This window comes from Martes martes (assembly GCF_963455335.1).
Source record: "Martes martes genome assembly, chromosome: 9".
NCBI lineage: Eukaryota > Metazoa > Chordata > Mammalia > Carnivora > Mustelidae > Martes > Martes martes.
The window spans coordinates 114,788,355-114,812,223 of NC_137896.1; the positions used below are offsets into that span (position 1 = coordinate 114,788,355).

General features: G+C 55.1%; 1 protein-coding gene across 1 annotated transcript in view; it reads left to right on the forward strand.

The window, feature by feature from the left end:
• GALNT14 (polypeptide N-acetylgalactosaminyltransferase 14) overlaps nucleotides 1-23,869 on the forward strand; it is a 208,349-nt gene that overhangs the window by 176,105 nt on the left and 8,375 nt on the right. The window contains exons 7-13 of the mRNA XM_080814691.1: nucleotides 4,079-4,166; nucleotides 4,873-4,957; nucleotides 7,617-7,720; nucleotides 14,982-15,108; nucleotides 17,098-17,190; nucleotides 20,729-20,812; nucleotides 21,246-21,390. Coding sequence (XP_080670817.1) covers nucleotides 4,079-4,166; nucleotides 4,873-4,957; nucleotides 7,617-7,720; nucleotides 14,982-15,108; nucleotides 17,098-17,190; nucleotides 20,729-20,812; nucleotides 21,246-21,390 — 726 coding nt within the window. The remainder of the gene's footprint in view (nucleotides 1-4,078; nucleotides 4,167-4,872; nucleotides 4,958-7,616; nucleotides 7,721-14,981; nucleotides 15,109-17,097; nucleotides 17,191-20,728; nucleotides 20,813-21,245; nucleotides 21,391-23,869) is intronic.

Below are 23,869 nucleotides of genomic sequence, written 5' to 3' on the forward strand. Positions count from 1 at the left end.
GCACCAGGTTGGTTTTAATTTTTTTTAACAGAGGCTCTTTTCCCCCCCCACTCCTTATCTACATATTTCTTTAGTGGGAAAAAAAATGATTTTGAGAAATTTCAGTCCCTGTAACATTTGGCAAATTTATATAAATAATGGCTTACATATGCTTCAAAGTCTTTCACACGCCTCCCTCCCTTGTTCCATCCAAAAGCCCTGTGAGGAAGGCGAGATAGTTTTTCAGATAATAATTTGTCTTTGCTTTATAGTGTGTGCTGGTGTGTTTAAGGTGACATGGATTCTAGGTGGCAGTCAGGACAAGAACCCAGATCTCCTGTCACCTCCTCGAGGACCCGTCCTTCTCCTGCACCCCTCCCTCCCGGCTGCCTTAGAGGCCCCATCGTAATCCTCTGTCCCCTGTTCCCCACCTCCCTAGACCGTGAGGCCTTATTCATCTTTGTACCTGTCAGAATTCCTAAACTATCAGAAGTGCTCTGTAAAGCTGGTTGATCAAATGAGTGATGATCTATCTCTCTAGCAGATTTTGTTTTTAATTATTCTTATAATTTTTTACTATTTTTTAAGAGGGGTGGCAAGGGGCAGAGGGAGAGGGAGAGAGAGAATCTTAAGCAGGCTCCACACCCAGTGCAGAGCCTGACATGGGGCTCAGTCTCACGACCCTGAGATTATGACCTGGGCTGAAATCAAGAGTTGGACACTTCACCAGCTGAGCCTGCCACGTCGCCATCTCTCGCGGGATGTTTTCAGGGCCTGTTCCCAGTATGGTTTTAATTATATGAACGGTATGAACGGGTGGAGAATGGAGAGGTTTACTGCAGGGAGCACTAATGGCCATTGGCTGGTGCCTTCAGTCTCTGTCATTGCTGGGCTCCTGTCCGTGGGGCAGGGCTGGGGCCTGGGCTCTGATTTGTGTTGGGGACGGGGGAAGAAGGGGTACAGTCCTGGGTCTGTTAGGGGTTCGTCCAGCTGCCTGATTACGCCTACCTCTGGGCCCAGCCTTAGAGACCAGCCTCCTGGAGCACACAAGCAGGGACCTGTGGTGGGTCTGGGTATCTTTATGGAGAGTCCCTCTATCCCTGAACCTGTAGGAGGAGGGGCCATCTTTCTCAGCAGGAACCGACCTGCCCACTCTGCTGCCAGCCTTTGACCTGTGTCCTCAGAGGGGGTTGACAGACAGCTTCTTCAGCCAGTGCCAGAGGATTATCTGTGCCCAGCAGGCTGAGGGCTGGTGCTGAGGGCTACATAGGCGGAGTGAGCAGGAATAACCCCCTAGGTCCCTCAGAAGGGTTTGTGTCTTGGCTTCAAGGCCCATGCATACAGCCTCGTGCAGCTTCTTTTGAAGGTCGTGTCTCCACACAGCTCTTAGCCACAAAGGTCCCTCATCACCTATCTGGTCTCCATGACCCAAGCAGACACCACACATGAGCTGTGGGCAGGGGTAAGAGAAGGGCAGAAGCCCTCAGAACCTATAGGGAGAGGGTACGAAGCCCGTGCACCCCGGAGGCTGAGTCCCTGGGAGGCTTCCCGGAAAGGTTGTGGCTGGAGGTAAGCAACCGGCATTTTATTTCATATTTCGGTTTCCAAATATTGAGGAGAAATTAAAAAACCAGGATTGCAGTTAGGGGACCCCCTGAGACCACCCTCAGGCTCAGTAATTCACTAGAAGGACTTGGAACTTAGCGAAGCTGTTCTAGTCACCATTGCTGTTTAGTATAGCAAATGGATCCAGGTGAGACTCCGCAGTGGGGAAAGGCACACAGAGAAAGTTCCAGACACAAGCTTCCGGTGCACCACCCTCGGTGGGGTTGGACAGACAGCACTTCCTTCTCCCAGCAACGGTGTAGAACACGTACAGATCACTGAGGAACAGGGAAGCCCACCCAAGCCTTGGAGTCTGGGCTTTGTGTTTGTTTTGAGGGATCAGTCTTAGAAACATGGCTGACCCCCCCCATGGTCTCCATGCTCCTCCAGAGGTCAGGATGAGCTGGCCCCACGTAGCCCAAGGCCCTTAGCCTAAGTCACACTGTTAACATAGACTGTCTGGTATATCCCAAGGCACGCGGGTAAACAGAGGCAGGATGTTCTGAGGGCTCAGAAATTACTGCCCAGAAGCCGGGCAAGGGCCAAGCATACCTGTGGGCAAGGTGAATCCTTGACCACACAAGCGTCCGCGTAAGGACTTCATAAAGCTACAGAAACCCCGAAGCTCAACAAGCAAAGGCAAAAAAGGGAGAACTTTGTCCGTCCGACTCACGAAAGTTCAGTCTCTGAACTTGTGACAATGTGTCAGAATTCAAGTCCCGGGAGTGTCTTTGGGGTCGTGTCCATGGGTGGGAATGGGTGTGGACGGCTGGACGTGCACACACACGCACACACAGACACATGGGGTGACCGTGCCCAAGGAGAGCCCGGAGAGTGGAGGCAGCTGGGCAGGTGTCGTGCCGGCTGCAGAAGAAGCATCTGTGCATGTCCCCGAGGTAGAAGCAATGCATTGAAAATGAGCATTTCTTTCCACACGGGCCACTCGGCTTCCGAGGTACCTTGTCACTGTCAGGATGAGTCACACGTGGAAGCTGAGGGCCGGACCAAGTCTGCGAACATAAAAGTAGGCACCTGGTGAGTCTGAGCTTAAAATAAGAGGACAGCCTCATTTGGGAGAGAGATTGAACCAGGAAATGAAATGGCTGTAAGGAGAAGCAAAGGCTTGTACCCGTGCCAGGGGTGGGAGTGGGGGCAGGGGGGGCGAGGGGAGGTGGGGGTGCGGAAGACTGCAAAAGAGGCCCTGCCTGACTTGCCCACACCTGCTGGTACTCCTGGGCTGCCTGATTCCTGCTTGGCTGAGGAGTGGCCTTCCCACGGCACCCCGTCCCTCCTCCTGCGAGCCAGGTACAAGCCGTTCACCCAGAGCGGGGAAGACTTTAGAAACCCATGCAATGCCCTGACAGCCCCCAGGCACTGGCGAATATGTCTTGCATATTTGGAAAACATTTCCTGGGTGGCTTTGATGACTGTGGACGGGATAGTCTGTGGGATGCAGCAAGTGAGGAGCCTGGAGAGTGAGAGACGGGCTTTTTGTGGATGGTCCCGCATGCCAGGCTAAGGAGCGTGAGCCCTATCTTCTGGGCAGTTCAGGGGTTTAGCAACTGAGCCGCAGAGTGAGATTTTCCCATCCAAATGACAACTTCCCCGGCCACCAAAGGGCAGAGGGTGAGCTGAGGTCAGGAGCCCGCCGTGGTCCACCAGGTGTGAGGGAAAAGGAGAAGCGTGCCGCGCTCAGAGGAGTAGTTCTGGAGCTCGAATGGGCAGGACCGATCGGGGTGATGGGCGGAGGCAAAACTTCTTGGCGCTGGGAAGCAGAGGGCTGCGCGACTGTTCTGTTAGCAGAAATAGGCAACCCGAGGGAAAGGAGCACGTTTGGAGAGAAGATAAAGAAGCTGTCCCTGAAAGCCCATGTGAAATCCCCATGGAAGGGGCCTGTGGCCTAGTCGCTCCGAGTCTGGGAGCAAGGGGGTGTAAGTCAGGGCTGGAGGCACAGATCTCTGAGGACCACAGATGACATCTGAAGGACGGATGCTGTTCCTCACCTTGCCTAGAAACATACGCATCAAATGAAAATATTTGGAAATTCCAAGGTGTTCTTCCTGTGCGGGTGTGGCTTTGCTTCATGTGACTACAGACTGAGGTCACCTTCCCGGCTGCCTGTGGCTTCTGCCTCCTTGGAGCCCACCAGGGGTGGAGGACTTCTAGAGCCCCCTTCTTCCTGCCTTCCCCTTCCTCAGTGTCCTCACTCTTTGGCCCCTGCTGGGTCCCTGCCATGCTCCAATGGCTTTGGGGGCTGAGGAAGCCACCAGAAGTCAGAGAAAGGTTCTTAGCATTTTAGGCATTAGAACCACGGCAGTCACAGTCTCCAGTGCTCTATTTTATAGATGAGAAAATTGAGATCCAAAGATAGAAGTTCTTGGTCAAGGCCACAACACCAGCCTGGCATTATGAGGGCAAGGCCCTCCCGTGCCTGCTGACACCTGGCCTGGCTCCTTGATGCCCCAGACTGAGCCCGGAGTCTGCTGTCTTCCAGGACTACACGCGGGTGGTGTGCCCTGTGATTGACATCATCAGCTTGGACAACTTCAACTACATCGAGTCCGCCACGGAGCTCAGAGGGGGTGAGTGGGAACAACGCCTTCTCCCCAGCAAGAAACCACCACTCCCCCTGGTCAGATCTTTCTAGGGGAAGAATGGGGAGAGGTCTCTAGTTGTTTGTCTGGAACGTCCAGCCCTGTGTCCTCTAATGTCAGTAGCCCAGTGGTAGCCTTTCCACTGAGACTGTGAATGCAATGGCCAGGGTCCCGTGCAGGATGCATCCAGACCCCAGAGCTCTGGCTCCGACATGGGCTCACCCTGGGATGAGGAGGGAAGCCGAGGACGTCCTGGCTTAGGGGGGGCCTGACCTGTTCTGACACCACAGTCTTGGGCACCATGCACTCTCTGAGACCCACCATGGTTGTGCTCAGGGCCTAGTGCTGGTCCCCCAAGACTGATTTGAGGTGACTCAGCCCCATAAAAACCTGCTTGCACCTTCCCAAGACTCCTGACCAAGGGTCACACCCATGACTGTCCATTCAGTGCCCCCCTGGGTTCTGTTGAACCTGACTCTATCGTCTGCCCTTTATCCCCTCACCGTGCCCAGCAGGGAAGGCTCAGAGAGGCAGTGGGAGGTAGAAAGAAACTGTGAGAGGGACATCCGACTGCCTCCTTGCTGATGAGCCTGGGTGAGACCTGCTATCTTCAGGCCCACCTTCCCTGGATGTGTTCACAAGCTTCTAGAAAAGGGATGTGTCGTGCACATCAGCTGAGTGGGTGTTGTTCTAGGGTTTGACTGGAGCCTCCACTTCCAATGGGAGCAACTCTCCCCAGAGCAGAAGGCTCGGCGTCTGGACCCTGCTGAGCCCATAAGGTAAGTCAGGTCAGGGGTGGGTAGCGTCACCACTAGGTCCTTCCCTCTGCCACATCGTGCAGGAGGCATTTCACATTAGATGCTCAAAAGATTGAGAAGAAACCAAAAGAACTCTTTGGCAGGCCATCCCTCCTTTACCCTTACTTTAGGAGTTTCTGTCTTCAAGGAGACTTCTCCTAAGGGGACAGAGGCCTGATAAGACCCGTGCTAAGGAGCTGCTCAGTGTGGTCCTCCCACACACGTGCTACCATGTACTTATACTTTCCATTAAATGCTGGAGGGTCCCAGATGGTCCTGCTTGAGCCTCTGACAGAGGGAAAGATGGTCCATTCAGGCCAGAGCAGGACCGCTACGTCTTGGATGTCAGGATTCAGCCAAAGAAGGTCAGTTCACTTACCGCCAGCCCCTGCTGCTTAGTAACGCCCACGTTGGCTCGGCCTCATGCGAGGACGTGATGTCGCATCGACTCTGGGTTCTTCAGCAGGGCCGCAGATGCTTTCTACTGGTCTGCATTCTCCCTTCACGTGGGAGGCTCCCAGCACACGGGTTGGGGCCTTGGGCCGGGGTAGACTGGAGCATGATGTCCACCCCATGGGGGAGCCTGGGTTCTCAGCTTGGAGGGCGTATGGTCTGGATGTTCCTACCAAAGATGGACACACCTGCCCCAGAACCATGGATCTCCACACTGACCCTTGTAGGCCTCAGGTGGGGTGTCAGGGGTCCAAAGTGCTTGCAGAAGTATGCAAAAGGCCCCTAGGGTGCACTTTCTCCAGCCAGTGACTTAGGGATGCCCCGGATTCTTCGTGGGCATCTCTGTATCTCCGGACCTGCTGTATGATAAACATTGGATCATTTGCACTGAATCAGCTTAAGTCAGATGGGAAGCAAGAAGCTAGGAAGTTGGAATGCTGACGCTTCCGACAAATGTGTATGGCTAGGAGGACTTCGCCGGGGACCAATGTCTCACCCACCTGCCGGCCTCTTCCCCCTCCCCAGCCTTCATGAGCTGGAGCGGTGCCAAGAGGGAGATTGGAGCCAGACAACATGCTGGCTAATGGCTTCTACTTCTGGACCTCTTTATCACGTGAGGCAGCTTCTCAGTTCCCCACTGTGGGCAGCCCCTGATGGGGCAGCCGACCAAGTCAAGGACAAGGGCGGCTGTGCTGGTGCAGCTTACCTTCTCTGGGCCAGTGTGGGGGTGTCTCAGGGCTGCTTCTGTTCTTGTGGGAATATCTCTCTCATCAGAGAGCGAGCGTTTCCCAGGATCGGCCTAGGGAATGCTCGGGGGTCATGGCCCTGGGAGACCGGGTTTCTTGACCTGTTGTCCGTCAACTACCTGACATGGGAGAAAACTCCCTTCGCCCTCTGGCCCTGCTGGATGAGGGGCCAGGTCCCCGCAGGCTCACCTGCCTCTCCCCACTGTTGATCCTTCTAGATATAGTCCTGGTGCTCACTGGGTTATCTGGTTGGACTCTGCTGGGCTCGCCTGCTTTCCTTGGCAGCAGTTTGCTTTCCGAGTGGCTTCTCTGGCTTCTCTCTCAGTGGCCAGAGGCAGGGGAGGTGGGGGCAGGACCCCAAGGAAGAAGACGAAGGTGAGGATGTGCTAGTTTGTTGGGGCTGTAGCAATGCGTCACCCACAAAGTGGCTTATCGACAGAAACGTACCGTCCTGCAGGTCCGGAGGCTAGAACCACAGAATCAAGGTATCGGTGGGGTTGTTTCCTTCTGAGGGCTATACTGGCCTCTCTCCTTGGCTTGCTTTCTTTTCTTGTCTCTTTTTAAAGAATTATTTGTTTATTTTAGAGAGACTACAGGAGTGTGGGGGAAGGGCAGAGGGCGAGAGGGAGGGGAAGTGCATTTCTTGATGAGCGGGAAGCCCGATGCAGGACTAGATCCCAGGACCCTGAGATCATGACCTGAGCTGAAACCAAGAGTTGGATGCTTAACCCACTGAGCCACCCGGCCTCCCCCTCCTTGACTTTCAGATGGCCGTCTTCTCTGTGTCTCTTCCCATTATGTGCTCTCTGTGCACGTCTGTCTCTCTGGCTCCACGTTTCCTTTGTGTAAGGACACTAGGCATGTGGGGTTGGGGTCCACCCTAATAACCTCATTTTAACTTGATTACCTCTACAGTGACTTTCTTCCCAAATAAGGCCACATTCCAAGGTACTGGGGGTTAGGACCCAAATATATTATTTTAGGGTGACATAACCCCTCACCAAGAGTTAAGGGGGGAAGAAAAGGGAGAGAGCCCAATCTTAAAACATGGGTGTGCCATTTACGGGTGATGCCTCAGTCCTCCTCCTCTGCCTGGGCTCCCAACAGTGGAGCCCCCAAAGAGAGCCACGCTGGGCAGAGCCTATGAGAGAGTCCGGCAGAGGATCCCCGGACCCTCAGAACAGCGGGCTTCTAAGCAAGTTCTGGCCCCCTACAGAAGGCATGCTGATGAGAAAATGAGCCTGTCTGTGAGGTCAGGAGTTTTAAAATCAAAAGGAAAAACCCTGGAGTCTGTTCTTGTTTTAGGTAATGCATTGACCCTCGTAAAGTGGAAAAGCAGTGGAGAGAGAAGTGTGTGGGGTTCTGCCTGGTGGGGCAGATGACTGGGATGGTGACCCCTCTCTGCTCTCCCATAACTTTCTCTTTCCCTTCCGAATGCACAGGACTCCCATCATAGCTGGAGGGCTCTTCGTGATGGACAAATCCTGGTTCGATTACCTGGGGAAGTACGACACGGACATGGACATCTGGGGTGGAGAGAATTTCGGTGAGTCACTGTCTGCATCCAGGGGCCAGCGGCGTCTCTGTGTCCTGGGCCCACACGCACCTGGGATGAGGGCCTGAGGGAGGCAGTAGATCACTCCTTGGGGGCAAGGCCAGGTAGGGCACGAGAGGAGTGGTTGCTGGGAAGCTGGAGGTAACGGGGCATTTCTCCAGGAGGAAAGCCTCCCCGGGAAGACCATCAGAGGCAAGTTGACAACAGGCCAGCTGGGAGCAGGGAAAGGGAAGGAACATTGGTCATGCCAGGAGGGGGCTGGGAGTTTGACAGACCTAACTCCACGGATTTTCACAACAACCCCAAGAAGCAGCCCCATGTCATACTCTTAACACACGAGGCGGCTGTAGGGTAGCTCAGTGTTACGAGCTCCTTGGGTGGGTCCCAGACTTCTCTCTTTCCTGGGGCTGCAGAATGAGCTCTATACCACTGGGTTTGGGAACCTGTGCACCCTGCCACCCTCACCCCTTCTTCTTTCACTGAGATAAGGGCCACACGCTCCCAGGCTTCCGTCGCGACTACCCCAGACCCTCTTCATTAACCCGCTGCTGAGAGCTGTGTGCACGGGGCGGCCAACAGATGTTTACCAAATGTTACAGGGGTCGCCATCAATCCTCTTCACCCCCAGGCGCCTACCCCCAAATCCCTGGGTTCAGTGCTCCCAGCTCAAGCCTGCCTCAGGAAGGGATTCGGCTCTGTTTTGTTCCCAGCCGTCTCCGGGGCTTCAAACAGTGCCTCCATGAAGGAGGCTTCTGTAACTACTTGTTGAATGAAGCATTAGAGGAGGACAGCAAGAGGCAGGCGTGTCACCAGGCACTGTTCGGCACAGGTCCCCAGACGGTGGCACAGCCCCGAGAATGGATGACCCATGGGGCCCGTCTGGGCGCTCAGCAAAAATCCCAAGCATCGTCCTCTGCCATTGTTTTCTCCTGTCCCTGCCTCCAGAGTATTTTATGGCTTTCTTCCTCAGTCACTAAGAGTTATTTTCCAGAAATTTATGGCTGCCAGCCTGACCCACAGCATCTGTTCTCCCAAACTGGGCAGTGTAGAGAAATCCATCAGACAAGTACCATTCGGGGCCCAGATTAGAAGCTCAGCAACAAGCAGGAAAAAAAAAAAAACAACAACAACAAAACCCAAGCCCCCGAAACCAAACTGAGTCCCCTTTTTGGCACTGAGTCCTGGAACATAACAGGGAAATCAGTTACAGGTTCGAGATCAGCGCTGCCTGCACAGGCCCAGGAGGACTTGGGGCCCCGTAGGGCCTTGTCCTCCCCTCTCGTGATCCGTAGCAATGTGCTCTGGCCTTTCCTCCCGTCGTCAAGTGACTCCTTCCTGCAGCCCGTTTGATCGACGGCAGTCATCTCGTTTCTGCTCCAGTGCCGTTTATGACAACAGCGTTCACCGCTTCACAGTTCGGCACACTGAGTCGTTGCGAATTTGTGTGTTGAATTGTTAGAAAATGCTTCTAGCCCATCTCGCTCTAGCCTGTGTCTGGCAGGGCTGACACAGCCTCCCTCAACCTTGTGGAGGGAGTGTGACCTTTCCGCCACGTGGCAGTCACTTTGGGATTCAGGTGGCACGTCTTTTTTCATGATGGCCCGTTCTGGTCCAGCCTGCCGGTCCCTTCTGTTGATGGTGGTGTGGACGCACGCCTGAGCCTGTCCAGGGGCAACCTCGGCTGGTGCCTCCCAGTCGTCTGACGCTCCCAAGTGCGGATTTGAATGGGGAACGAGGGAGGGGCTTCTGGGAAGCTGTGAAAGAGGCATTTTACAGTCCATCTCAGAATTTTTTAAACCACAAAAAAGCACTGCAGACGGCTATCCCAGGAGACACTGTTTTCTCCCATCCCACCATTCCGTTATGTTATAGCCCGCTCCCAGCGCTTTGAAAGCCATTTTTAGATTTTTTTTTTTTTTTTTAGCATTTTATATGTCAGAAGATGCAGTGCTTTTCTGATAGTACATAGATCATGTGGGGCAGTCCAGCTCTGCCGGAGAGCATAGGTAGGCACCTGAGGGCAAGAATGTGGGGATTTGGAAGAGCCCGTCAGAAGAGTGACGATCAGGGGTTTGCTGGGACTGGGGAGCACTGCTTCACCTTCAGAGGAGAGACGATACTGGGGGAAGGAGTTCTTCTCCAGGGGGTGGCAGGGTCCCCTCTGCACCCCCCAGCTCACCACGTCCTGAGAGCCGCAGCCCCGGTGTCGTTCACGTCCACCCCTCTCTCCATCCCCAGAACTGTTCTGTTCCCCTCAAAGCCAGCCTCCCACTGGGCCAGGGAGTACGATCTGAAATGCAGTTCCCTCCTTCTTCCCAGACCAGGCAGCTACCGAGGCTGCAGCTTGTCCTGTTCCGTAGGGAGTATGGGAAGTTAAGGACACCCCCTTGGCATTTGCGGTCTATGGCCCTGGGTGACCACAGTGGGCCTGTGGCTAGTCCTTGTTTGGCAGGAGAGCTGGATGCAACGTGATTGCCCCAGATGGTGTGAAGTACAGTGTTATGGACCAATCAGATGATCTCTGCTCAAGTCCCATGTGTTCATTGCGAAATAATAACAGAGCTTCTAGGCCCAGGGGTCCTGAGAACTTAAAAGATCATTTAAAGGAAGAGTCTCTATTGGTGCATTTCTATGTGTGGACTTAAGGATAACAGTAGCCACCTCGTGCCCACCGCGGCCCGTGCCACGTCCCCTGTCCTGAGCTGGCTAGGGGTACAGTGGGTCCTGCTGCTGTGGGTACAGTGTGTGTTCGTACACGGAGCGTGTGGCTCTGTGCAAGCTGGAGTCATTGCATTCAGCGGAGCCTGTGTCTCAAGCTCCCTCCACCTTTGCTCAGAAACCAGATTAGAAAATGGAATTGGAACCTTGGTGGGTCTGGCCGAGCTATGGTGTGTGAATAGCTATAGTTTGGCTTCCAGGGAGAAAGCATCCCTTTTCCCGTCTAGCAGTCGTGGGCTTGGTGCAGAGACACTAGGCTGGTGCAGGGCGGGGACAGAGTGCCCCTGGGGCCCTGGTCAGACAGCCAGTGGGTTGATGAGGACACAGGAGAAAAGAAGTGAGGGTGGAGGGTGGGGAGATTTGCCCTCAAGTAGGAGTCTGCCGTCTAAAGAAAATAAGATAGCGGTGCCCCCCATGAGGATAGAATAATTACCCGTCTCCCTGTCTGCAATTCAAAGTGGATTAGGGCCTGCGTGACGCTCATCACCGGGGAGGTTGTGGCGGCGCTGACTCAGCGAGAACCCCCTACAGATTCCTTCCATCGTCCTTTCGCCCCATCCCCCTCACTTAAGAAAGTGATGACTTGGCAGGAGCCACAGACGAGGAAAGCAGAGGGTTTGGGCGGTGCCCCACACCTCCCCGCATGGCACTTCTGATGCATGAGCCCCCGCCGCCCGGCGCCTCTGGATTATGAGACTTTCCCCAGAGTCAGCACATCCCTGGGAGGACAGTCATCCTGATGTCAGTGGTGTAGACGAGGGCAGGGCAACTCAATGCCTGGGTGTTAAATATCCCACAGGCTATCCCTGTGATCCATTACACTCATCTGCACACTCCAGGCTGCACCACCCCGACTGCCCGAGTCAGGCTCTGGGTCTCCGGTCACCACCTTTCTAACACGCAGGACCCTGGAGCCTAGAAGCTGTTCCTGCGTCTCGGGGTGCAGGCACCTTGGCGAGGCATCTGCTGCACTGAGGAGGCGTGAAGACAGACGTTTGTCCGGACTAGATGGAGGTGCTGGTGGTGGCTGGTCATAGAGGAGCCTCTCTTGTTGGCCTCTGAAAGCTCGAAGGCAGTGTCTTTGTACCCGCAGCGGCACTGGTCGACGGAGGGCTGAGTTCTGGGGTGGGGAGCGGTGCTTCAGCCCCCAGGCACTGGACGGCAGGGGTCAGGTTGGACTGCTGCTGATCATAACATAAGGACATCTGCAACCATGAGCACGGTCATTAGGATGACTAACCAGCTACCACCTGAGGGAGGGGGACCAAACAGAGTGCAGCCCAGTCTCACCAGGGGTGGATGAAGAAGTCATTTTCCTCCCATGACTCAACGTTTGCAGAGTTGAGATACCGGGCAGTTTTCAGCTAAAGCACCAGACACAAGACCATGAGGAGGGGGAGGGCGGGTTTGACAGGTGGGGGAGAGAAGGCAGGCAGCAGTGGGCTGTGGACGGGTGGCCGGGGGCAGAAGGTGCACATTATCTGCTGGTGTCCAGCGCCCTTCAGTCGAGCATCACATGGCCCCTGGAAGCCGGTGCTGGAGCCAGGACAGAGCTGGGGCTGCGGAGGGATGAAGGGGGGCCCTCAGCATCAAGTGAACCATGAGGTCAGCCGAGGAAACAGGGTCAGGGGGACTGGTAAAGACAGAGCCTTGGGGTGGAAGACTGCGAGCAGACCGGAAGGAAGGTGAGGGACTGGGGTCAGACGGCTATTTTCCAAGGTGGGTCCTGTGCCTATGGTGACAGAAGGCAGGACTCAGGGATGTGGAGGGAAGCGAGATGGCAGGCAAGGGGAGCGCAGAGAGAGAAACAGGTTGCCGGGGTGGGAGGGGGTGGGGGAGGAAGCGAGGCATCGTTTGGAGGGATTCGCTTTATAAATGAGGAGGGACATATGTCTTATTTGAATACATGGAAAGGAAGAGACCACGGCCAAAGCGTATGCGTATTTTTGGGAAGAGGGCTGGCACCAAATTTGTAGGTTATATCTAGTAAACCAGATCTCCGTCTCTAGTTTTGAAAGATGAGATGGTTTTCCTTTTTTGGAATTGGAGCAGACCGTATTTTGAGATCCTGGGGAGGAAGGGATTGGAGCACAGCAGACTTTTGGAGCACACTGTTTAGGAAGACGTCCTGAGACTGAAGTCACACACGCACTGACAGTCCCACAGGCTGACCCCTGCAGCCAGGCCCGCAGTGCGCTCATAGCAAGGTGGAGTGGCGGGTGGTGGCGGTCAGCTAAGCTCTCTCATGCTCCATGTCCCACCCCCACCCCCACAAACACCAGTCTGGGACACGTGATCTCCACAGCGCCCCAGCCAAACACCACATTGCTACATATTGGGGGCTTGATGGAAAGTCAAAATCTGGAATGTTATGCCCACAAATTTCAAGTGGCACTGGTGGCGGAAGAAGAAAGCTGGAAGCAGGCACAGGAGGCCAGTGCTAACGGGGTCTTTGTTTCAGAGACTGGCTTCAGGGACGTCTGATCGTAGCTGTGGCTCATCTTTCCATCCTACTTAAGTGTTCCCCATAGTCTCAAAATTCGGTTTCATTTGACGTGGATGGCCATCCTGCAGAATGGACCCTCAGTGAGGTGAAGCAGGTTTCCCCATGGACACGGCCCAGGGGCTGCTGCAGACTTGGGGCTGCAGACCCCAAGGCCAAGCTCTTCCTGTCTCCCTCCCTCCGTGTTCTTGCCATCATTTGGAAGCAATCCTGAAAAGTTCTTTCTTTATCCTAGCGCACACACATTGTCCCTACCGTGTCCCCGAACTTCCTGGGAATGAGCCGTAGCCCATTTGGGATAGCACCTGGGCATGCAGAAGGCCAGGTGTCAAGAAGGTGTCAGCAGGGGCGCCTGGGTGGCTCAGTGGGTTAAGCCTCTGCCTTCAGCTCAGGTCATGATCTCAGGGTCCTGGGATCGAGCCCCACATCGGGCTCTCTGCTCAGCAGGGAGCCTGCTTCCCCCTCTTTCTCTGCCTGCATCTCTGCCTACTTGTGATCTCTGTCTGTCAAATAAATAAAATAAAATCTTTAAAAAAAAAAAAGTTGACAGCAATGGGGTTGGTGTCCACAGAGCCCTACCTGCAGCTCAGGTACACAGGGCAGGAGGCAGTAGGGGATAGGGAGAGGCTGGCTGAGGACAGGTAAGTGAGAGAGCCGGTGAGGATCGCGATGAAGACATTGTGTCCAGACACCTGCTTGGAGAGCTGGACAGGAAGGAGACACAGAGCAGGAAGTGGAAACAGAGAGAGAGGACCCAGGTGAAGGAACCCAGGGAGGTGGGGCCCAAGGAGCTGGAGGGTGCCATGCGTGTATATGGTAAGAAGGCACTAGAATACTCACATCCTCCTTTCCTGCTCCTGGACCGCAGCCTGCTTCCACGTACCCCTCCCCTCCACCTGCAGGAGTCACCCAGGGGCATGGATGTCTCCTGAGCCAGCCTGCCCTCCTATTTGAGCTTGACTGCAGAAGCACGAACCAGGCAGGAATTCCCAAACGGGAAACTGACGTTTCCCACCAGCGGCGTACCCCGTGGGATGCACAGGGTGCAGTCAGTAAGGAAATGCACTGTCTGTAGAGAAGTTAAAGCCCTCACAACACTGTTGAGCAGTCACTGATACTCCCCTCCACCACCTTGGTCTGCCATTGCCTCCTTCTGGGGCAGGGGCACTGCCTCAAGCCGGTGAGGACACGGCCCCAGGGGAGAGAGGCACACCCCAGCATAATCCTGGCTGCCTCTGGGGACTCCTCTCCTCCTGCAGCTGCAGCAGCCAACCAGGAAGAAATGGGCATGTGTGCAACATTCCCACGGTGGGGAACAACCCCAGCAACAGCTCAGAGGCTTCCAGCATTTTCTAGGCTACTGCCAAGACGTCTCCCCCCAAGGTATAATTCAGGCGCCCTTACGGAGGGGCAGAATTGTGGTCCGGGAGTTGGGAGCTGCTCTCCTGGGTGCCTCGTCCAGGAGCTTGCTGGGAATCCTGTCCGTGGGTATTGCTGGCCGGTCAGAGTGTGAACCTCACCACCTCCATGACAGTCTCTTCTATCTGGGTCTTGACTGTCAGGAAAGTCTCCTGTATTCTTGAACGGAAAATTCTTTCTCCTTGATCCTGGTTCTTACCCTCCGGGGTCATCCAAGCATGTCTAATCCATCTTCAGTGTGTCCCAAAGCAGCAGTCTGGGTCACCTGAAGGCTGTAGCAGGGCCCTGCGCCAGTCTGGTCCCCAAATACGGCCCTCCCCCCATGAACGTGCTCCTCCAAGCCAGTGCCTGTGTGTTTCCATATTCACGCGCATCACCCTCCCAGCTGTGTTATCATCAGCCCCGGTTGCCGAGAGGGAAACTGAGGTCACCCAGCCAGCAGAGCACACAGTCTGACTGTGGAACCAGCTCTTGACCCCCCAGCCCCAGGCTGGATGCAGCGGAGGGGGGCCCTGACCCTTCTTGGGCCTGGAGTCCCCGATGCTGCCATCCTGTGTCCCCTCCCCTCCGGAGAGCACAGAGCCGTGCTGAGGGGGCACGACTGTCTTGCAGAAATCTCCTTCAGAGTGTGGATGTGCGGCGGCAGCCTCGAGATCGTCCCCTGCAGCCGAGTGGGCCATGTCTTCCGCAAGAAACACCCGTATGTTTTCCCAGATGGAAACGCCAACACGTATATAAAGTAAGTGCGAGTCCCAGGGGTTCTGTGGGGGCAGCAGAAAGCCAAGGGTTTTCCTGGTGATGGGTTGTGGCTGTCCCCAGTTCTCTGGTAGGTTACCTGAGTGTTCTGGGCGCTCAGAAGCCACAGTCGTGCTCCTTGGGACTCTGCCTAAGCAAGCGAGGTTGGACTGGCCCCCCCAGCAGCAGGAGGAGGGCTGAAGCTCTTCTCCCCCACGGACATCCCCGCGGCTTGCCGAGGCCTGCGAGTCACTGGGCAGCACTGTCCTGTTGGGCTTTGGATGTTTGGGGTTGTTTGGGATTGGGGGAGAAGATTCCATTTTTGCATCCAAGTTCTAGAATATCTGCAGCTCCCCCTTTGAGCCTGGGTCACCAAGGGAAAGTCCGTTGGAAGGATTTGAGAAGGCGGGCGGGCGCACAAGTGGCTACTGCTCACATGCTTGGCCCTGGGCTTCTTCCCTAGGGTGTCCGCACTTCCTGCTAGGGGACAAGATGAAGATCCCGAGGTCTCAGTACGCCCGTGGTGTCCACTTGCTCATTCCTGCTCTGTCCCTTCATACACATTCTGTGATTCCTTCTCCTTCAGGCTCCTTCCTGTTTTAGGAACATTTCCTGTATGTCCCGCTTTCCTCCAGCTTCTTACCTTTTCCCTTTATCCCCTTTGTCGCTCATCATCTGACGGATTCACTTACCCATTCATCCTTCTTTTCCCTTTTTTCTTGTCCATTTCGGGGAGGGAGGAGCTAAGCATTTCTTCATGTGGGGTGTCATTTTCCTCATCTGTGTTCTTCTGTCCTCGGTTTTCACATGAATGGGTGGGTATGGGTTATATCCTGACACGAGCATCCTGGGGCTGGCGTGGTTCTGACCAGAGGGAAAGTTAACAACACCTTTCGCAGAAACCTCTGGGCGAGGGTGGGGTGGTGAGAAATCCAGCAGGCACTGAAGACAGGGCTGCCTCAGGCCTTGGGTTTCCAGGAGGAAAACGTGAGCAGGCAACACCTGGTATAGGAGAACGATGGCTACAGCCCTGGACTCCAGAACATTCTCTGTCTTTGAGTCTGGGCCCTGGCCAGTGGGTCAGGCGACATGCAGTTTGCTGATGGTTAGGCCCCGGGCAAGGAGCCGGCAAGGCGCTAGTAACTGCCTTCCCTGCACCAAGCCAGTGGGTGACTGTCATTTCGGGTCCACTGGCTGGGAAGGGCTTGGCATAGACTTCCACGGAAGACCTCTGCCCCAGACAGAACGGGAAATCTGCAGGGACATGCCCTGTTGAGTGAGGCCCCAAGGTCACGGATGTGGGCCCCAGCGGGGACTGCTCCTCCACTGCCCCTGGTGTCTGTTTTCTGATGGCCTCTTTCTTGCCCTGGGGCTCTTCTGGTACCGCTGCCTCCCTGCCCGCTGCACAGGGACACACATCCTCCATGGCAGTCTCTCTCGTTTTCCGTGACCTTTGAGGTCAGCCCCAGAGCAAACACCTGGTGGAAAAGCCTAGTGAGCTGGCCAGATAGCTGACAGCTGGCTTAATTACTTGATTCTTGACACCTGCACCTTGCTCTCGGACGCTGTATGTGATCGGCTGTCCTGCCCAGAGCTGGGATCCCAGCCCTTGCCCTGCAGAAAAGGGGAGCACCTGGATTGGGAGCCTGTGTGCAGAGGGAGGCGAGGTGGCCACCGCCGGCCCTGCCTCTCTCCTCTTGGTTCCTGGCAACATGGGCCTGTGTGGTGTGTGGACTCTCCTCTCCCAGCCCCCTCCTCCTTTTTCTTTTTGAGCTGCAAAAGTTCCATTTCTGGCACAATTTTTCAGGTGTTACCTTTTGGGGAAGAGTTTGTCTTGTGTCTTGGAGTAAAAGCCCCTTGGGAGGTTGGGTGGGACATGGCCGGGCTCAGCCCCCGCGGAGGAGAGCTATTACTGGATCGTGGGGGCCCCCAGCTGCGTGATGTTGCCTGCGTATGCATACTGACTGCTCTTGGACACCCCCTGTCTCCCCAGGAACACCAAGCGGACGGCTGAGGTGTGGATGGATGAGTACAAGCAGTACTACTACGCTGCCCGGCCGTTCGCTCTGGAGAGGCCCTTTGGGAAGTAAGTGTCCCTTCTGGCTGCTTTGTGCAGGGGGTCAGGAGGAGTGCTGGCTCCTGACAGCCAGTGTATCTGGTCGCCCAGGCAGGGGCCACTCTCTTTCGCGTCCCTTCTTGCTCCTGCCCTCCTGGGCAGGGTTTTCCACAGCTCCTGTGGAACAAGTGGCAACCTGGGCCTCTGCCCTGGGGGATGAGCTGTGCCTTGCACCGTGGAAGGACATTTCTAACTTTTTCCAGAAAGGTGGGGTGCAGGACAGGACAGCCTTAGTCCCTCCAGCTCAGAGCTCCTCTTCCTGGTTCTGGGTCCCCCAAGGCCAAAGCACCCTCCTTCCTCCATGGAGCAGTATCCTACAGGTGTCCCCAAGAGCCGTGCTCCGACTTCATCCAAGTAGATGGGAACAGGGAAAGAATTCTGTGCCAAGGCCACGAAGGCTCTCATGGGAGTGCTCCCCAGACTCTGAGAAGTGGGTTTCATTGCCTCCATTTCACAGGACAGGAGACTGAGTTTTCTGCAGGTTAAGCTCCTTGCCCTGATCACATCACCCAACCAGGGGCATGAGGCTCTAACCACACCTGTCCAATCCCCAAAACCATATGTTGCATTCTCCAGCACAGAACTGATGAGAGAAAAATGGAAACTTCATCTGTGTTAGCATCTGATTATTTGGAGGGACACCCAGTGGCTTTTTGTCATGCTGATGTCCCTTTGCCAGACTAAAGCTGGGGAGTGGATGGGTTTCTGCCCCTACACCGTGTTGGAGGAGCCCGTCCCTGCTCCAGAGGATTAAATCAGACTCGGCCAAAATGGCTCGTGTCTCTGAAATTGTAACTCCGTGCTTTCCCCCCGGTTCAGTCTCTCAGAACCTCACAAGGCATTCGTCCTGAGTCCTCATCAAACTCCTGGCCCACTGACCGTGGCTATGTGCCTCCCTTTCCTCACCTCCCTCCATCCCTCCCTCCCCTGCTTGGTTTTGGCTCTCTTGCTTAGAGAGAAGCCTTAAAAGACATCATCATCCTCAGATCTTTGGCCCTGTTGTGCATCTGTCAGCCCCTCAGGCAAAGTTTTCTCAATCCTGGATGCACCTGACTTTGTGCCTTTCCCTCCCCTGTGCACAGGCTGCTGAAGATTCTGGAAAGTATCAGCAGGTGCTACTAACACACCGTTGGCCATCAGGCTCAGGCAGGCCCTTAGTAGACTTGTCAGTCGTGCTGCCTTTCCCGCCGGCCATCATTGTCCCCAGTCCCCATTTAAAACTCTCTGTCTCCCCACCCCTCCCCCCAAGTCCACCCGTCACTCACAGCAGATGACACCTGTTTTATAGCTGAGAGAGATGGCATTGACTTCCCGAGACAAACTGACCCGGAAACTTCACTCTCTCTGCCCCACTCTTCTTCCATCTCCTGAGACAGGTGTGCCCCCTGCCGTGTTAGACCAGCCCTCCACTTGTAATGGGGACCACCCTTCATCTGCATTCATTTGTAAATCAACACTTGTCCAGTTCCCTCTGCCTGGATTCCTCCTCTCCTGCCTCCTGGCTCAGGGCTTCTTAAACTTTAATACACACAAATCTGCGGCTTTTGTTAAAATGTGGTTGCTGATTCCCTAGGGTTGCATTTCCAGGAAGTTCCCAGGTAGCGTCCTGCTGCAGGTCTGAGGGCCTGTCCGGACAGAGCGGAGCTCCAGGCCGGGCCAGTGCTTCCCAAACTAGCCTGCACACTGCAGTCACCCAGCGGGTTTCGGAAGCTATGGGTGCCACTCCCAGAGAACTACTCGGGTCTGGGGTACAGCCTGGGCTGGAGAATTGTTGAAAGGCAGCCCCCTGCCCGCACTCCCCAGGACTCTGATGTGCAGCCGGTGTGGGAACCAGTGTTCTAGGAGACCCTGCCCTCTACTTCCTCGTCCCTGATCTGTCTTTGCTAATGCACGGTCCCCATCAGCATTTAAACTGGTTCAGGGTCTCACATCTTAAAACTTAAATGATTTAAAAAGGAACAGGAGGGAAGAAAAGAAAGTGTGTGCTGTGGGGAGCTCATGCCCCGCCTCTCCTGAGTGTGCTTGGAGACCTCCCCTGTCCCTGGGAGCCCCTTCCTGACCACGGTGACTGTGCCTACAGTCTCCGCCTGCCTGGTCCCATTGTAGCCTCACTTTTCTCTCTCCCACCGTGTTTGTGGTCCTCCCTGAGGGTCCATCATCACCATCTCTGTACTGCACATTCCCCCTGGCGTTCACCACCGCTTCTGTGCTGCTGACTCTTGGGTCTCTGTCCCTGACCTGGACCTCTCATTCTGAGCCGTAGCCCCTTCCATCCCACTGCAAACTGGACATCTCCACTTGGACACCTCCCAGGCTGCTCCAACTCCAATCCTAAAGGGAACTCAGCCATGGTGCTTCGAAACGTGCTCCCCAGCCTGTCTCCCCCATCTCCAGGGACACTCTTCCTTGTGTCCTCTGGCCCAAGTCACAGGTCTGGGTGTGGACCTTGACTCTTCCCTCTCCCACCTGCCCATGTCAAACAGCCCCCGAGCCCTGGTGCTTTGGCCTCCTTCATGCATGCAGCACCAAGGTTTTTGCTAAACTCTGAACATTCAACTCTAAAGAAAAAAAACTGACATCATTCTTTGGCTCATGTTGCTTTGCGTCTGGTGAGGAAAGGTGGTTAGCGCTAACTAAGAAGCCCAGTGTGGGCTGGAAGGAGGTGAGGCTGGCCGAGCAGGGCCAGTCCTTTGGGCTCACCCAGGAAGGACAAGGTGCAAATGGGGTAAGGAAGGTGGTGGCGGTGGCAGGGATAAATGGAGGGACTTGGACCTGTCCCTTCTCTCCATTCCGCCCCCAACTTCCCTGCCTGAGAGCACGACCAGCAGCAGGCTGTCTGCAACCCCCTCCCACAGCTGTCCCTGTCTCCAGCCTTGCCCTGCCAGACCCAATCGCCCCTGGTGAGATGCTCTTAAAGTTCAGAGGTCCCCACATCATGCTTTGCTTAAGCCCAGAATGTACATACATTCATGCGTGCACACAGCTCAGCCTCGTGCAACACTGTTCTCTGTTGTTCAGAAGCCCACCGTTGGGCCGGCACACAGTAGGTGCTCAATAAATATCTGATGAGTAAAGGTGTGACTGGGCCCCAGAACCAGCCACAGAAGCTGATCCTTTGAGGCTCGGGTGGGCAGGAGTGGTATTCTTTGGCTGCAGAAGCCAAAGAGAGATTTGTGGGTAAGTAGACTCAGGGCCCCAGTGGTGAATCAGTGACAGACATACTACACGTTCTCCTAGCCTTGTTTTGAAAGAAAAGTAAAACATCCCTGAATTCTGTTTTTGAATGAAAGCGCAAACCCTCCGTGTGAGTACCACACCATCGTGAGCTCCTGCTGTGGGCTTCCATATCTCTGCCTGGAGCTCTGGAACTCTCCCTGGGTGAGTTTCTCCATCACCTTCGGGAGAGACATGGGCGCACAGCCTGGGCACAGCATGTGCATTTGTCTCTCAGCCTCGTCCCTGCCTCTGACCCGTCTCTCTGTGTCTCCCCCGCCCCGCGTCCTGCCAGCATTGAGAGCAGACTGGACCTGAGGAAGAATCTTCAGTGCCAGAGCTTCAAGTGGTACCTGGAGAACGTCTATCCGGAACTCAGGTACCCACCCTGCCTTCTGACTTGTCAGGAAAGGCCCTCAGCTGACTGGGTCTGGACAAGGGACATCCCGTGGCCAGCTGGATACAGGGGGTTAAGTATAGGGAGGTCTGAAGAGACCAGTTGGCTCCCCTTATTCCTGAAATCAGAAGAGGAATTAAGTTCATCAGTACCTTAAGGGCTGGAGGTTAGCAGCATTTCGCAGGTGCTAGGGTTTGAGTCCTGGGTGTGACCTGAGGCTAGTGCTGTCTCCGCGTCAGGCTCCATCTGCCGTGGTGGCTCCTGGGTCTCTCCTTGCTGCCTTGTGCCCAGAGGCAGCCGCCACCCCGGGCGAAATGCCCCTGACATCCTCAGAACCCTGCCTCTACCTCTCCAGTGGCTCGTGTCACTCAGCCAAAGGGCAGTTGGTTCTCACGTCTCTGTGGCTTTCCTCCAGAATCCCCAGCGATTCCTCCATCCAGAAGGGCAGTATCCGACAGAGGCAGAAGTGCCTAGAGTCTCAAAGGCAGAAAAACACGGAGACCTACAACCTCAGGTTAAGCCCCTGTGCCAAGACCAAAGGCGAGGACGTAAAATCCCAGGTACGTAACAGGCTGGGAGTGCGAGAACGTGTGCAGGGACTCCGCCTCCGCCACCTGCTTTTATATGACACCAGGTGTCCTGTTATACCCAGAGCCTAGCCACAGAGCAGGAGAAGTACGACTTCCCCTCACTCTGGGACCCACACCGCTCCACTGGGTTTCCAGAGGTGTCGAGTTTCTCTGAAGGACAGAGATTCTGCTGCAATCCTCTATTCTCTCTCTTTTCTTTGCTGGCTCCCCTGCCCCACTTTCATGGGTTTGTGGTGAGTGTTCACGAAGGTTCTTAGGTCATTGTTTTTTTCTCTGGAAACAGTGTCTTGGAGATTTTTTTCCAAGCTTCCAGCTTTGGCCGCGTCCTCTTTGTTTCATTGATGCACAAATCCTAGTTTTCATCCCTCCACAAATTGATCCATTCACTCCATAACCATCTCTGTTCTCTGCTCACTGTGAAGACACGGAGATGAATGGCTGGTTCGCAGGTCTCTGTGGGTCCTCGGGGGATCAAATGCAGGAACAAGCAAGCAAGCAGCTGTTCTGTTCCACTCTGTCCTGGATGGAGTTCAGTCCAGCCTGCTCTAGAAGCAGTGAGAGACGGTTTTCATCATATGCACGAGAGTCAGGGACGTCTTCCTGGAGTACTTGATAATAAGCTGCATCCTGAGAAAGGAGTAGAAATGGGCCCTGTGAGGAGGGGGGGAAGGAGCAGCCCAGGAAGCAGAGCATGCATGAAGGCCTGGGCTGGGCTGGGTGGCCAGCGCGAGCCCATGGCCACTGCAGCATCATCTGTGGTTCTAGTAGATGGACGGCTACGAGCAGCAGCCTGGCACCACAGCCTCCTCCCTGTCCCAGTCCTTCCCTCCATGTTACTGTGTTTGCCCAAGCTCCACGGCTCCAGTCCCCACTGTCTACCCTGGCTCCGTTTTCTCCTGGTCTCCATTTCTGCAGGTCCCTATTCCTTCTGCCCTCAGACACCTCTTGGACCCCGCCTCCACTCCTCCGTGCCTGGTCGGCCTTCCTCAGCAGTGGCATTGGTGATGTTTTGGGCCCGATGGTTCTTTGTGCGGGAGGCTGTCCCTGCTCCGTGGCCCACCTAGCAGCATCCCTGGCCTCTGCCCCCCAGGAGTACCCCACACACCCAGCCCTGACTAGCAAGCTGTCTCCAGGCTACACCAGACACCCCAGGGCCAATAAAACCACCTGGATTGGGGGGGTTGTCTGAGTGGCTCAGTCGTTAAGTGTCTGCCTTTGGCTCAAGTCATGTTCCCAGGATTCTGGGATCTGAGCCCCGCATTGGGCTCCCTGCTCATTGGGAAGCCTGCTTCTCCCTCTCCCACTCTCCCTGCTTATCTTCCTGCTCTCACTATCTCTCTCTGTCTAATAAATAAATAAAATCTTAAAACAAAACAAAACAAAAAAACACCCGAATTGGGAACCACCATGTTAGGTTCAAACCCCAGCCTCTAGTCACTGCCCCTCGTCTCCCTGCGGACACATCACCATCAGACCATTGTTCTCCACCTCAATACAGCCTTCGGGGGCCCCCGTGGCCTCCCTCAGAAACACAACCCCTGGCGTTCTAGGCCATGCAACCCCGGCCTCCCACTCGCAGTGACTTTTCCCAGACCGGTCTCTCAGCTCCAGCAGGACTTGGGAGGGGCTGCCTGAGCCGGACAGGAAAAGGGGAAGCCAGCAGAGGCCTCGGTCTGGCTTTAGGGATGGCCGTGGGCTGAGAACAACACTGTTCGCTCAAGCAGTGTTTTATAAATCGTTGTGAAGAGCTGAGGCATGTCCCTATCTTTCTGAAGCCGTGTGTGGGCGCTGTTCATAGGGGATCCCAACGGCCAGAATGTTGTCACCCACCCTTTCCGTGGGACGGAAGCTTGCTCGACCTGCCTTCAGCAAAGCACTGGCTTTCCTGGTACTTAATGCCTTTGGCTGCACAAGGAAGTGGAAAGAGGGGAGCCATAGTTAAATCTGGGTCTCGGGAGGGGCTCTCCAGTCTCCCAAAGATGCCAGGCCTTTACTTGAATGGAGAGTAATAGTACCCATTGCACCTGACCTTCCAATGGCACGAGAAAGGGGAGGAAAAGCAGTCATCTGTGGGAAACTAAGGGTGATCCTAGTAACAGTCTTCGACTGAGCCAAGAGTCCTTTCCTTCTTGCTTTGGAGAGAGCAGTTGGGTTTGCGCAGCAGGAGTGTAAATTCTGGAAAAATGGAAGAAGACTCTGAGATCGATGTTCCACCTGCTTACACAGAGGACAGTGAGGGCCCGCGGTGCTCCTGGCTCCTGGCTGCGTGTCGGGGGACAGGGAGGGGCCGGGCGGGATTAGACTCAGCTCCCTTCTAAAGCGGCCCATGGCCAATCCCTGGGCTGGGATGCACGTCCAGGTTTTTTGAAGGTGTAAACCCGCTTTAGACAGATGGGAATCTACATAAGTATTTCAGCTAGAATAATCCCCCAGTGGGCATGTGTGTGCA